This window comes from Rhinopithecus roxellana, chromosome 6, assembly GCF_007565055.1.
Source record: "Rhinopithecus roxellana isolate Shanxi Qingling chromosome 6, ASM756505v1, whole genome shotgun sequence".
Lineage (NCBI taxonomy): Eukaryota > Metazoa > Chordata > Mammalia > Primates > Cercopithecidae > Rhinopithecus > Rhinopithecus roxellana.
Genome location: NC_044554.1, coordinates 101,876,720 through 101,891,132, shown reverse-complemented (window position 1 = coordinate 101,891,132; position 14,413 = coordinate 101,876,720). Strand labels below are relative to the sequence as shown.

At 47.6% G+C, this 14,413-nt stretch overlaps 1 protein-coding gene across 2 annotated transcripts in view; it reads right to left on the bottom strand.

The window, feature by feature from the left end:
• Positions 1-14,413, bottom strand: part of SDK1 (sidekick cell adhesion molecule 1) — a 982,307-nt gene that overhangs the window by 195,557 nt on the left and 772,337 nt on the right. For both annotated transcript variants that reach the window (XM_030933228.1, XM_030933229.1), the window contains one exon: positions 8,715-8,813. In XM_030933228.1, coding sequence (XP_030789088.1) covers positions 8,715-8,813 — 99 coding nt within the window. The remainder of the gene's footprint in view (positions 1-8,714; positions 8,814-14,413) is intronic.

The following is a 14,413-nucleotide window of genomic DNA, read 5'->3' as shown; positions in this document are numbered from 1 at the left end:
CTCAGCCTCCTGAGTAGCTGGGACCACAGGCATGCACCACCATGCCTGGCTAATCTTTTGTACTTTTTGTAGAGATGGGATTTCCCCCTGTTGCCCAGGCTGGTCTGGAACTCCTAGGCTCAAGAGATCCTCCCGCCTCGGCCTCCCTCAGTGTTGGGATTACAGCCACGGTACCCAGCCAATCATTTCATTTTTGGAAGCTGGTATTTCTATTATACAGAACCTTAAATTAATGCTTGCTCTTGTGTTGCAACAAGTTCATGGAAACACTTCTACTTTTTCCTTTACGAAATGACTGATAGATCACTCTTCCGTTTTGCAAAGCGTTTTGCGTGGAAAAGTTTCTTTTCGCCTGAGTGTGTGAGTTTTGCTTCTAGCTCTCTCTCCCCTTTTCAAATATGCTGTTTTCTAATAAATTTGATTTCCCCCTATACTCTCTTCAGTCCAGTGGGGCCTCACGATGAAAATTTATTCCACCTGGGATTCCACTGTGACTTGGGGCTTAGAGAAAAAAGACCCGTGGGGTGTGGTGGCTCACGCCTGTAATCCCAGCACTTTGGGAAGCCAAGGTGGGTGGATCACCTGAGGTCAGGAGTTGGAGACCAGCCTGGCCAACATGTGAAACCTCGTCTCTACTAAAATACAAAAATTAGACGTGCATGGTGGCGGGCACTTGTAATCCCAGCTACTCAGGAGGCTGAGGCATGAGAATCGCTTGAACCCTGGAGGTGGAGGTTGCGGTGAGCCGAGATTGTGCCACTGCACTCCAGCCTGGGTGACAGAGCGAGACTTTGTCTTAAAAAAAAAAAAAAAAAATAGGAGAAAAAGACCCAACTGGTTCCTGAATCGATCAACCCCCGTGGAGGGGAGTTTATGGGATCAGAGAACACTTATAAGTGTCTTTTAAAGAGGGAGACGGTGGTAGAAAGAGCTCATAGGTCCACATGCAAAAGAAAACAGCTGAAAACGCTTGCTCTTCCCTATTTTTAGTCAATAACCTCAGGGATATAGAAGCACTTGGATGCAGCTGAAACTTCCTTCTCGTTCTGGTGAAAGCAATAAATAAAGCTAGGAGTTGCACTTGCAGGTAAAGAATTTAGAGGACGGCATCTTGAGACTTTACTATTTTGAAAAAACTTTAACGTCGGAACCTGCTCCCTCTGGCTGTCCCACAGGCCCCGTACAGCCCGGCAGCTTCTGTGCACGGGCAGCGGGGACCCCCATGCGGGCTGACACAGTGGGAGCTCCAAGGAACAAGGGCCACCAGAGGGACAGCCTGGCTGCTGGGTGCCTCCAGGGCACTCTGAGCGCCTGCCATCCCGGGAGCTGTCACCGAGTGGTGCGGCGGCCTGGCGTCTCTGCCTTTGGGATCTCTGCCTGGGCCCCGGAGGGTCACTAAACCACCCTCTGTGGTGGCTTCATCAAAGGCATCTGGCTGCTTCTCAGGTCTTGGTCTCCTTTTCCTCCTCCCAGGGAGAGGGAAGAAGGCTGACTACCCAGGCCAACCACTCACCGTTGCCTTCTCCCATTTCCTTCCTAACTTTATTTAAAATAAATAAATAAATAAATAAATAATAAAATATATATTATCTCTCCCTACCAGGGTGAGCTTCACAAGGACGGGGCCTATCGGATGCTCTGGTAAGCTCAGCACCAGGTGCATGAACTGAAAAATGACGACAGCTGCCAGCCTGCTGTGCTCAGTTCAATTCAACCTTCTCTTGTCAAATTATGAATGCATTTCACCAATAATTCCACTAAAAAATTATTTTTATATACATAAATATATATATATATGTATATATATATATATATCTAGAGAGAGAGAGAGTCTTGCTCTGTTGCCCAGCCTGGAGTGCAGTGGGTTGATCACGGCTCACTGCAGCCTTGAGCCACTCGACTCAAGCAATCCTCCCACCTCAGTCTCTCAAGTAGCTGGTACTACAGGCACGTGCCACCACACCTGGCCAGTTTTAAAAATTTTTTGTAGAGATGAGGGTCTCACTACGTTGCCCAGGCTGTCTCAAACTCCTGGCATCAAGCGATCTTCCCACTGTGGCCTCCCCAAATGCTGGGATTACGGCCGTCAGCCACCACGCCCAGCCCAGGCCCTGCCCTCGCTTTACATCTTAGCATTTCCCTCATCTGCCCACCCTGATGTCTAAGACATCTAGCCTGCTCCATTCATTCATGTAACCCTCACAACACACCTTTGAAATTGGGACTGTTGTTATCCTATTTCACAGAGGAAGAAACCAAGCCACAGAAAGCTTCGTGGACTTGCTGGAACCCCAGACAGTCCTCAGTGGATGAAGGAAATAATGGATACATGGTCCATTTCCAAGACACAGTGTCTTGAATCAGCTTAGGTCAGCAAACTACAGAAGAAACAGGATATCCCAAGCCCCTGCTTCAATCGCCAACACCTGCTTGTCAGCCTCCCCCCACCCCTTAGTTGTCCCCACCCGAACAAAGAAGTTTAGTCTAAGATGAACGTTTACTATCCTGCAGGATAGCTCATTTCGTCTATTCTTATCAGCTTGCCCAGCTACTTACGTCATAAGTCAAATACCTGAAGAGCCCCTGAGCTGACTAGGATTGCAGTGCATTGTGGGCTGCAACAAAATGCAACAAGACCACCCTAAAGAAAACACTTACAGCCCCTGCCCAACAACCAATGGGTGACGCCTGGGAAGACTGTGACCCCCCACAGTACTCAGCCTGTGAGGAATCAGGGGAGGGACCTGCACACTAGGGGTAAGTGGCTTCTTGTGACCGTGCTGGGTGTGCCTGCCCATCAGACACTCAATCTTGCAAGACCATCATTAAAAGTCCCACTTTCGCTGTTCTCTGGGTCTCTGAGTCCATTCTTTGGCTTTGGATGGGTGAGTCTGTTTCTCACAGTGGATGAGACCCTGCCTCTCAAGAGCTTCCTCCTCTAGCACCTCCTCCTGACGTGTGCCAGGGAACCGAAAGACATCCCTGACCTTGGTGGGTCACGCCTGGTCAATCGCGAAATAATTTGATCCTCGGGGTCTACTCTGAACCTATGGGAAGAGGAGCCTTTGTTTAATGTTACAACCTTGCCTGCCAGAAATTTTTATTTGTTTAAAAGCTGTTCTTCATCAGCTAAAACACAGCATCATGTTCGTCTTGTCGACCTAGAGCTGAAACAGGGCAATTCCAGCATCTTCAGGAAGGGCAGCGTTGCTGGGATTTATTAGGATCAACATTGAAAATACAGTGTGCTCAAATGGTTATGGATACAAACAAAAACCAAACGGACAGCTAGAGAGGCTGATCTGCAGAGTAACGCCAGCGGAGACGGTGCAGGCCCGAGACGCGTGATGTCCGTGAGCACAGACAGACACACCTCACAGCGGTGGGCGTGAGGTGGGAAAGACGTCCTCTAATTTACGAACAACAGCTTTTGGGGGAGGTGCGTGGAGGACTCGGGCAGTGCTGGCCAGGGGATGCATCCTCTGCTTCCAGTTCCCAGAGGAGAGAAGAGAGGGGCGCCTGGAGCCAGGAGCGGGGGTACCTCCCGCTTGGCATCCTACCTGCTCCCAATGGCTGCCTAACTGAGACTAATGGCCAGAGGAGCTTCAGAAATAATTTTCTGTTGATCTGAAGTAAATTCTCCAGAAGAGAGCAGTGCATCCAATCACAAACTGTCTGTCTGCATCCTGGCCCTCATAAATCAGAGTTTACGGAGGGAGAGTGGAGGACGCTGAAATTTACAATAAGCGCGCAATGGGCAATTTACTCGGGCAGGCGCAGCCGCCCCCTGCTCCATGCTTCCCTCTCATTCCAGGCCTCGAATTAAAACGGAGGCTGGGGGTGCTCACCACAGACCAGGGCTAATAAACCACTGTTTCCAACAGCATCTCTGGCCAGTAGAGCAGTGCCGGGCCCAGGCCCAAGCCGTCAGTCATCCTGGGCTCCTGCAGCTGCCTTTAATAGCAGGTGCAGTCTTTGCAGGAAGCCTTCGAGAACATGGTGGTGCCACACCAATGCTTCTGGAAACTGGCTTGTGGCAGCCAGGTTTGCCCACGAACGCAGTTTTTCTTTTGCTGTCCTCAATGAAACACTCTGCCTTTAGCACAGAGTAGAATGTAATGGTGCTGCCAGCACGTTCCACTGGGAAACTATGTCTATTTGGTGGGTGCGGGGGGGAGCTCCCCTGATGCGGGCATCACTGCGGGTACAGGGTGATGCTGGGCTGGTGAGGTGATAACCTCCGATCTCACCTCCTCTAGGACCTTCTCCAAAGAGCTGCATGCGTCCACTGAAGCTTCTTGTGACACAAGGTGCACATTATGGTGTGAGCAGGAATGGAAAATGCACAGGCCACACACAGAGAGAAGGGGACAACACGGCCGCCGAGAGGAACCTACAGAGAGTCTGCCTGGTGCTCCCACTGCAACTACGCTGCCCCTCATGGCACAGGCACCTCCAAACTCAGGCCTCTGGCTCTACCCAACCTGGGAAAGCTCGAGCTTCGAAGTCAAGCTCCACCATAAACCACTGCTTGTAACTACAGGTATTTGTTTAAATAAAATACGAAAATGAGTTCACGAAGCCCCATTAGCTGGTGAAACAGACGATCGTAAATTGGAAGTATTGGCAACCACCGCTTAGCCGTGAAATGTTGGCTCAACGCGAATTATTATGCCCATGGATTTTTTTCTTTTGGCTTTAGAACAGGAATGGAGAGTGTGCTGTGTTCACAAAGGGCAGGGCGGGGGCTAACGTGTGTATCTGTAAAAGGAATTCCTTTGGTGTGGACACTGTCTACCATGGAGTCTCTGCCAGACTTCCAAAACATGGCCGACTGCGGACCTGAAAGGCAACTGGGCAGAGGGGCATTCTTTCTTTCCTACCCGGACAGCCCCGTTTCTGGGGTCAGTGGTAAACACAGCTCTAATTCCAGCCACTGAATTGGTCCCTGAGGGATCTGAACTGGAAATGGTAGCCTCTGCTCAGCTTTTAAAAATCCTTCCTCCCGCTGGTTTGTTTTTCCTTCCTTTGAATGATTTAAAGCAAGATTAAACTAAACTAGGTTCCTGCAGTCTATAGTGGCCTCCCCTGCTCAGTTCCCCCGGCCTTTGCTTAATTCCTTCGACTCCAGGCAACAGGAGGCTGTTTTAATTGTACATACTCAGCACTTGCGATTCTTAGACGACTTCAGAATGTACAACAGATTGTGTCCAATTCTAGTAGTGACTTTCCCACATTCCTGGAGTTTTCACACTGTTTGAAGTGGGCATTTCAAAAGGTAAGCTTCTAGAAGGCAGAGCCAGATTCATAAATTTACTTTTTTTAAAAGTTAAGGTGAGGCCGGGCATGGTGGCTCACGTCTGTAATCCCAGCACTTTGAGAGGCTGAGGGAGGTGGATCACCTGAGGTCAGGAGTTCGAGAGCAGCCTGGCCAACATGGTGAAACCCTGTCTCTACTAAAAACACAAAAATTAGCCAGGTGTGCTGGTGCATGCCTGTAATCCCAGCTACTTGGGAGGCTAAGGCAGGAGAATCATTTGAACCGCGAGGCGGATGTTGCAGTGAGCCAAGATCACACCACTGCACTCCAGCCTGGGCAACAGAGAGAGACTGCATTTCAAAAAATAAATAAGCAAAAAGTAAGAATAAAAAATCCCACAAAGTCCAGCTATATGCTTATAGGAGGCACACCACACTTTGGGAGGCCAAAATGGGTGGATTACGAGGTCAGGAGATCGAGACCATCCTGGTTAATGTGGTGAAACCCCGTCTCTACTAAAAACACAAAAAATTAGCCAGGCACAGTGGCACACACAGCCTGTAGTTCCAACTACTCGGGAGGTGAAGGCAAGATGATTGCTTGAACCCAGGAGGCAGAGGTTGTAGTGAGCCGAGATAGTGCCGCTGTACTCCAACCTGGGCTGCAGAGCGAGACTCTATCTCAACAACAACAAAAAGTTAAGATGAGAGGTGGCACTGGCTCCAAGGTGACCTTGTGTATGGGCTCTGGGCACACCGTTCTATCAGGGGATCTGGTTGGCACAGATGATTACAGGAGAGTCTACGGATTAGAAGTGGTGGGGTTGGCACTGGGTTTGCTACGTAGCAGGATTTCTGTGTAAAAACAGGTCACTGTAGGAACACAGTCTCCCACTGTGCCCCAGGGCCCCTGGGATGCTGCAGTGACCTCCTAGGAGCACTGCAGGGAGACACAGGACACTCAATGCCAGCAGGACACACGTGAGCCTCCAGCTGGAGGGGAGCTCCATTTCAAGACCAGAGCATGCCACGTGCCCTTGGATACATCCTATCTTTGCAAAGCAGAATTTTTGGTGGATGTTGCCATAAGGAAATGAGTACGGCTGGGAAACCAACGTGAACCGGGAAATGAGGGTGACGAGGGGCCATCTGGTCCCAAGGTCTGAGAGGCTGGGCAGTGCCAGGCGGGTGCAGACATCTCATTAGGAACTAACTGTGGTCACTGAAAAAAGAAATGCAAGTTTTATTTCTTTCAACTACTGTGTAGTATTTTTTAAATGGCAATTCTAATTGTTAGCATATAAACACTTTAGTTGTTTGGATCTAACTACTTAATAAACAGAACCGTTAGGCATTTCTGTGCCCTCGGGGTGCTTTGAGAAACTACGGAGACGCTAAGAGGACTGTGGATGGGGAAGATGAACGTCCTCTGCGGTGGGGTTCGGAGCACGGTTCAAACCTCACCCCCGGCACATCAACGCTGCAGAGGAGAGAATGTGCACACACCCGCGGGCTGTGATCGTGGGATGTCACCATCCTAAACCTCAGCCTTGTCATCGCCAGACCTGGGTTATAAGACACCCCTTGTGTGGCTGCTGAGAAAGCAAAATGGGATCCTGCAAGGTTAATGTGCCAAGCACAGGGGAAGTGGCCAGGGTCATCACTGCCATTGTCATCCCGGACGCCAGAGCAGAGAAGAAACAGCCCCCAACGCTGCGGCCCGGCAGCAGGGACAGACCACCTGAGGCTCTTGGTCTCTGGGCAGCACAGTCCCAGCACAGGCTTCTAGGACACACCCAGAGAACATGAGCTCGCTTCACAGAACAGTCAGGCACTCGAATTCCACAGCTCCTGCGGCCAGCTGGGAACGCTGCCACCATGGAGTGGAGATGCAGCTCAGCTCCGAACTGGCCGCTAGCGTCAGGATGGGCAACTCACTCAACCCCGGGGCGCGGCTGCAAAATACCCACGCAGGAGTCCCTGCCGGGACGTGAGATGCCACAGGCAAAGTCCTCAGAGAGGTCTCATATAGAAGAAGTCCCATATATGACTGACCAAGAAGAAGATTAAGGGGCTTGCTAGAAATCTTCAGTAATGTTTAGAAAAAAAAGAAAAAAGAAAAGAAAAAAAGATGCCTGTTGGAGGTTGAGCTGCTCTGGGCCAGGCAGTGGGCAGCCACTGATACAACTTCTCTCAATTCATCCTCCTGACAGCTCCAGTCAGAACTGAAGATCCCAGAGGTCTGCTGAGGCTCTTATGTTGACTAAAATAGTGGAATGGGGGGCCCTGCCCAACCTCATTTGAGGCTAGAGCCTATGCTGTTTTTGTCAAACCAAGAATTTTTTTTGAACTAAGATTTAAATTAAGCTTTAACCTAAAAGGTTTTTCATGCCTGTAATCCCAGCACTTTGGGAGGCCGAGGCGGGTGGATCACTTGAGGTCAGGAGTTCGAGACCAGCTTGGCCGACATGGCAAAACCCTATTTCTACTAAAAATACAAAAATTAGCCGGGTATGATGGTGCACACCTGTAATCCAAGCTACCTGGGAGGCTGAGGCAGGAAAACTGCTTGAACTCGGGAGGTGGAGGTTGCAGTGAGCGGAAATTGTGCCACTGCACTCCAGCCTGGGTGACAGAGCGAGACTCTGCCTCAATACATACATACATACATACATACATACATACATACATACAATCATTAAAAACCCTAAGAAGGTGAGCTGTCTCCCACAGAGACCCCTCAAACCAGGAGAGGAGATTTCACTGCTCAGGCGCCTCTAAGGCTCAGCCCCCGCCCCTCCCACAGCTCAGAACCTCCTCCGAAGTACCTGCCTCACAGTCTCCTCAGGGCTCTCACTGGAGGGCAGGGTGGGGAAGGGACAGAACATGGGATCTGGAGTCAGAAGATCCAGATCTCATCCTGGCCTCGTGGCTCACAGCTGTGGGACGAGGGCTGAGACACAGGGCATGTGAGCCTCATAGTCACGCCGCCTGGCTGTGCCTGAGAAGGCTGGCTGCACACAGGAGCATTCAGTGCCATCTGCTGAATGAAGGAAAGGTCACCCACCCTCTCGGGGCCTCAGTTTCCTCATCTGTAAAATGGTCATATCGATATTGACCTTATCACCCTGCTATGAGAATTAAGTAAGACACACACCATGTGAACAAATATGTCATAACACGACTGACTCATTGGTCAGAGACTCTGGACGTGAGAATAGATCTCAAACTACAGCTGCTGCCCACACAGTGAAAGGCCCCCAGACCAGGCTGGCTCTCACTGGAGCAGTGCCCAGTGCCGGGACTCTGCCATACGGCCAGGAAGACATTTCAGTTCCTCTCGAGAAGGCCATGGGCACGGGTCCATGCTGTCAGCAGTTTGGTTTGAAGTCATATCCACTTCTTTTTGGAGGACAAACTTATCTTTTTCTTTCTTGGAAGACAGGGCTACTTACCTGTAATGATGCCATTTTTCTCCAGGGGCTCCTGCCAGCTGACCTTGAGAGACGTGTCCAGAATCTCCGTGAAACTCAGATGTCCCACAGCTCCTGGTTCTACCAATTAAAAGCAAAGTCATCTGTTAACACAATAGCCCAAATTTTCTTTTGATCAGATGTGTGGGGAAGGTTCTAACTATGGAAGGAAAGTGGTGAGCTGGGGCTGCAAAACCCTGCAGGAGACTTCAGTGGAATGCAGAAGGAAGGAGGGCGTTCAAGGCATCCTGGCTATCATCGCATACATTATTTTCTCCAGCTTCATCCCAGCCACACAGGGCACTGAAGCTACTGGCGGCAGGAGATTTATACACAAATCATTCTCTTTCTCCTTGATCTCATCTGATTAGAACAACCAGGCTGGCTGGGTCCTCAAGAGCAACTGCCTCCCCTGAGTTCCTCCATGGTGCATGCAGCCCTGTGTCTGGCTTGTGTGGCGGCCATCTGGAACCTTGTGCAAGCGAGAACAAGACCCTGGGCCCAGGAACTGGTCCAGAACTCCAGGCTCCAAACCCCACTCAGGGTCCTGAAGGATTCCAGAGGGGCAAGGCAGTGGCCTGATAAAGTCCCAGCAAAAACAAATTCCTTTCCCAGGAGCTTCTGTGCCCTGCGGCCCCCTTGCTAACACGGGCAGGCAGAGCCACAGAGTTACGCTTGAAGGCTGGAGGCCAAGCTGGGTGTCAGACCTGGCTGAGCTGCTTTGCTGGCTATGCAATTACACTCTCAACACCTTAGTCTGTTCATCTGTGAAACGGGGAAAATAAAAATAACTCGGCGAGACCATTGTGAGAAGAAAATGTAATAAAACACAAAAACACGAGGATGTCCAGGGCACCATGAAAATGCTCCATGGTCATCAGCCGCTGTCATGATGATGAACTTCTCATTAGAACATAAAGTCATTCCTAGGATCAGAGGATGCCACCCCACAGAAAAGACCCGAGCGTCTAAAACATGAGTTAAAAATCCAAGATGCACGTGCAGCTCAGCAAAGCAAACTGCTTGAGGACGTGCGGCCACAGGCACAGAACTCTGCCCCACGTGCAGATGGACCCCTGCCTGCGACTCAGGGACAGCAGGGCCCAGAGCAAGTCACTGCTGGCCGGACAGCAGGTGCATCGGCGGTTCTGACCCACATCTCTCGCGCCAGCTCACCTAGGTTTAGAGCCTTTTACTGCTCCCATAGCAGGTCCCGTCGGTCCCATCAGGGCCAGCCCACACTGCGTGGTGATGGGGAGGGAGGAGAGGATGCCTGCCCATCTGGAGGAGATAGGTGGATGTCGTGACAGTGATGTTCTCCCAGATGCCATTACTCCCAAGCCCTGCCATGTGCCCCTAGCCTGCCATGGTCCCTCTATAGCCATAGCTGCTGTGCAGGGCATGAGTAGCAGGTGGAAAGGAAATGCTTTTGCGGGTGCTGGCGTCTTACGATCAAATGGAGGGAAGGGATGAGGGGAAGAGAGATGGTGCACTCCCATTCCCTAAGCCAGACACGAAAGTGCCCCTCTGTCCACTGCTCTCGGCAGCAAACACAAACAGCTGCCCAGGTTGGCTCTGCTTCCCCACCTGCCGTTCAGAGCCCCACCTCCTCTCGGACAATGCCCCTATGCTTACCCCTCCAGATGCCCATTCAGGAGAAACATAAGCAACAAAGCCAGGGAGGAGAAAAGGGCAGGAGGAAAGGGCAGTTCGAAGGCAGAACTGGGGACAAGGGAGGAAAAGAAGAATGGAGAAGAGATGAGCACTCTGTCCGTTTCTGCATGTATCCCTCCATGCCAGGCAGGGAACACTGATTCCTGCTGAAAGCTCTGCACCATACAACTTCCTTAGTGAACCTACTGGATGGCGCCACACACAGGTCTTCTTAGTAATAAAAAATGCAAGTCTTTCAGCTTAAAATAGGACAGCATGAAGTCAAGGGTGTCAGTTGTCCTGAAAGAGTATCCAGGATTCCTACAGAGAAGCCTCACCCCTGCAAAGTCCCTGTCTGGCTACTGCCAGCCACACTTGCACAAACATTAGATTTTTAGGGTGAATTCCATACCGAGAACTCAGTTGGTACTTGGACAAAGCCTTCTAACACAAGTTGTAATTTTTTAAAAATGGTAACAGCCTCAAAAACAAAAACAAAAACAAAACAAAACCAAAAAAACAGTCATCTGGGTGAAACTTTGAAAAGACTTTTCACAGATAAGCTCAAACGCTCTGACAAATTTCACTTTTCCAGTGTGGAAGACGGTAAAATAGAATGGCTGTCAAGACCATCTCATCCTCCCACAATTGTGAGCCTCCAGAAAGACATTCTGACGGATTTTTGAACTGACTTGTTCTTTTTTTTCAATCGATGGAGAAGGAAAGAAAGCTTTTTGCTCCTTTTATATTCTCAGTGTTTCTGCTTCCTGGATTCCTGCCCAAAGATGCTGTCCTCTAGCTCTGCTGGAACCAGCTGGTGATGTCTCAGCTTAAAATTTAGATTCTATTTCCTCTTTACTGCCACCCTCCCCCAACAACTTCTCATTTCCTTGGAGCTTTGGGAAAGAAGGCCTGCTGGGTGTGGAACTAATAACAGCACCATCAGCCAGAGCGAAACGGAGGCCGTTTCTCCAGCACCCAAGAGTTCAAAGCTTTCTTTATTTTCTTTTTTATTGATACATAATAATTGTACACATAGCTGTAGTCACCCTACTGAGATATTCAGCATTGGAACTCACTTCTTCTATCTAACTGAATGTTTATACCCATCCACTAATCTCTGTTTCTTCCCCACCACCCTGCTCCACCGACACACCCCTCCCAGCCTCTAGTATCTTTCATTCTACTCTCTTATCTCCATGAGATTGGCCTTTTAAGCTACTACTTTTGAGTGAGAATTGGTGATATTTGTTTTTCTGAGGGCACTGATGTAATACCCTCCACTTCCCTCCATGTTGCTGCAAATGACAGGATTTCATTCTTTCTTGTGGCTGAATAGTATTCCACTGTGTATATACACCACATTTTATCCACTGGTCCACTGATGGATGCTTGGGCTGATTCCATATCTTGGCTACTGTGAATGGTGCTGCAGTAAGATTGGGGTATGGGTATCCTTTGATGCACTGACTCCTTTCCTATGGATAAATATCCAATAATGGGATTGCTGGCTCATAGGGTAGTTCTATTTTTAGTTTTTTGAAAAATTATACTGTTTTCCATTGTGGCTGTACTAATTTACATCATCACCAACAATGTATCAGAGTTCCCTGTTCTCCACGTGATTGCCAGCATTTTTTTGGGTCTTTTTAATTCTAGCGATTCTGACTGGGATAAAGTGATATCTCATTGTGGCTTTGATTAGCATTTCCTTGATGATTAGTGATACTGGGCATTTTTTCGTAGACACGCTGACCATTTGTATGTCTGCTTTTGATAAATGTTTATTCATGTCCCTTGCCCACTTTTTAAATGGGATTTTTTTTAACTGTTGAGCTGAGTTCTTTGTATATTTTAGATATTAATCCCTTACCAGATGAATAGTTTGCAAATATTTTCTCCCATTCAACAGGCTGTCTCTTCACTCTGTTGACTGTTTCCTTTGCTGTACAGAAGTTTTTTAGTTCGATATAGTCCCATTTGTCTATTTTTGGTTTTGTTGCCTGTGCTTTTGAGATCTTAGCCATAAAATCTTTGCCTACACTAATGTCCTGAAGTGTTTCCCTGTGTTTTATTTTAGTAGTTTTATAGTTTCAAGTGTTACATTTAAGTCTTAATCCATCTTAATTTTTTTAAATGGTGAGAGTTAAGAGTCTAGTTTCAATCTTCTGCATATGGATATCCAAAATTTTCCTAGCACCAATTATTGAAGAGGGTATCCTGGCATCTTCATCAAAAATCAGTTGGTTGTAAATATGTGGATATATTTCTGGGTCTATTCTGTTCTGTTGGTCTATGTGTCTGTTGTTAATGCCAATACTATGCTGTTTTGGTTATTACAGACTTGTCATATATTTCAAAGACAGGTAGTGTGATGCCTCCAGTTTTGTTATTTTTGCTATGGATTGCTTTGGCTATTTGGGCTCTTTTCGGGTTCCACAAGAATTTTAGTTTTTTTTATTTTTTGCTATTTCTGTAAAAAATGATACTGGTATTTTGATAGAGATTGCACTGAGTCATTAGATTCATTTGGGGAGTGTGGTTACTTTAATACTGTTAATTCTTCTGATTCATGAGCATGGGATGTCTTTCCATTTATTTGTGTCTTCTTCAGTTTCTTTCATCAATGTTTTGTATTTTTCTTTGTAGAGATCTTTCACCTCCTTGGTTAAATTAATTCCTAGATATGTTTTTCTTTTATAGCTATTGTAAATGGAATCAACTTCTTGATTTCTTTCTCAGCTAGTTCATTACTGGTGTATAGAAATGCTACTGATTTTTGTATGTTGCTTTTGTATCCTGCAACCTTACCGAATTTATTTATCAGATATAGGAGTTTTTTGGTGGAGTCTAGGTTGGTCTAGATACAAGATCATGTCATCTGCAAAGAGAACAATCTGACTTCCTCTTTTCCAATTTAGATGCCTTTTATTCCTTTCTTTTGCCTGACTGCTGTGGCTAGGACTTCCAGTACTACAAATAGGTGTGATGAAAGTGGGCATCTTTGTCTTGTTCCAGTTTTCAGAGGAAAGGATTTCAGCTTTTCCCCATTAAGTGTGATGTTAGCTGTGGGTTTTTCATATATAGACTTTATCATATTGAGGTATGTTCCTTCTATGCCTAGTTTGTTGAGAGTTTTTATTACAAAGGGATGAATTTTATTAAATGCTTTTTATGCATCTGTTGAGATGATCACATGGTTTTTGTCCTTTATTCTGTTGGAGTGATGTATCACTCACATATATGGATATGTGTATGTTGAACCATCCTTGCATCCCTGGGATAAATCTCAAATGAGCATGGTGTATTATCTTTCTGATGCGCTGTTAGATTCAGTTTGCTAGTATTTTTGTTGAGGACTCTTTTTTTTTTTTTCTTTGAGACGGAGTCTCGCTCTGTCGCCCAGGCTGGAGGGCGGTGGCCGGATCTCGGCTCACTGCAAGCTCCACCTCCCGGGTTTATGCCATTCTCCTGCCTCAGCCTCCCGAGTAGCTGGGACTACAGGTGCCCGCCACCTCGCCCGGCTAGTTTTTGTATTTTTTTAGTAGAGACGGGGTTTCACCATGTTAGCCAGGATGGTCTCGATCTCCTGACCTCATGATCCGCCTGTCTCGGCCTCCCAAAGTGCTGGGATTACAGGCTTGAGCCACCGCGTCCGGCCGAGGACTTTTGCATCTATGTTTATCAGGGATAATGGGCTGTAGATTTTTTGTTGTTATGTCCTTGTCTGGTTTTGATATCTGGGTAACACTGGCCTCATAAAATGAGTTAGAAAGAATTTCCTCTTCTTTAATTTTTTGGAATAGTTTGAGGAGAATTGGTATTAGTTCTTCCTTGAAAGTTTGGCAGAATTTGTCAGTGAAACCATTTGGCCCTGAGTTTTTCTTTGTTGGGAGACATTACTGATTCAATCTCATTACCCATTATTAGTCTGTTCAGATTTTATGTTTCTTTCTGATTCAATCTTGGTAGGTTGTATGTGTTCAGGAATTTATCCATTTCTCCTAGGTTTTCCAGTTTGTTAGTGT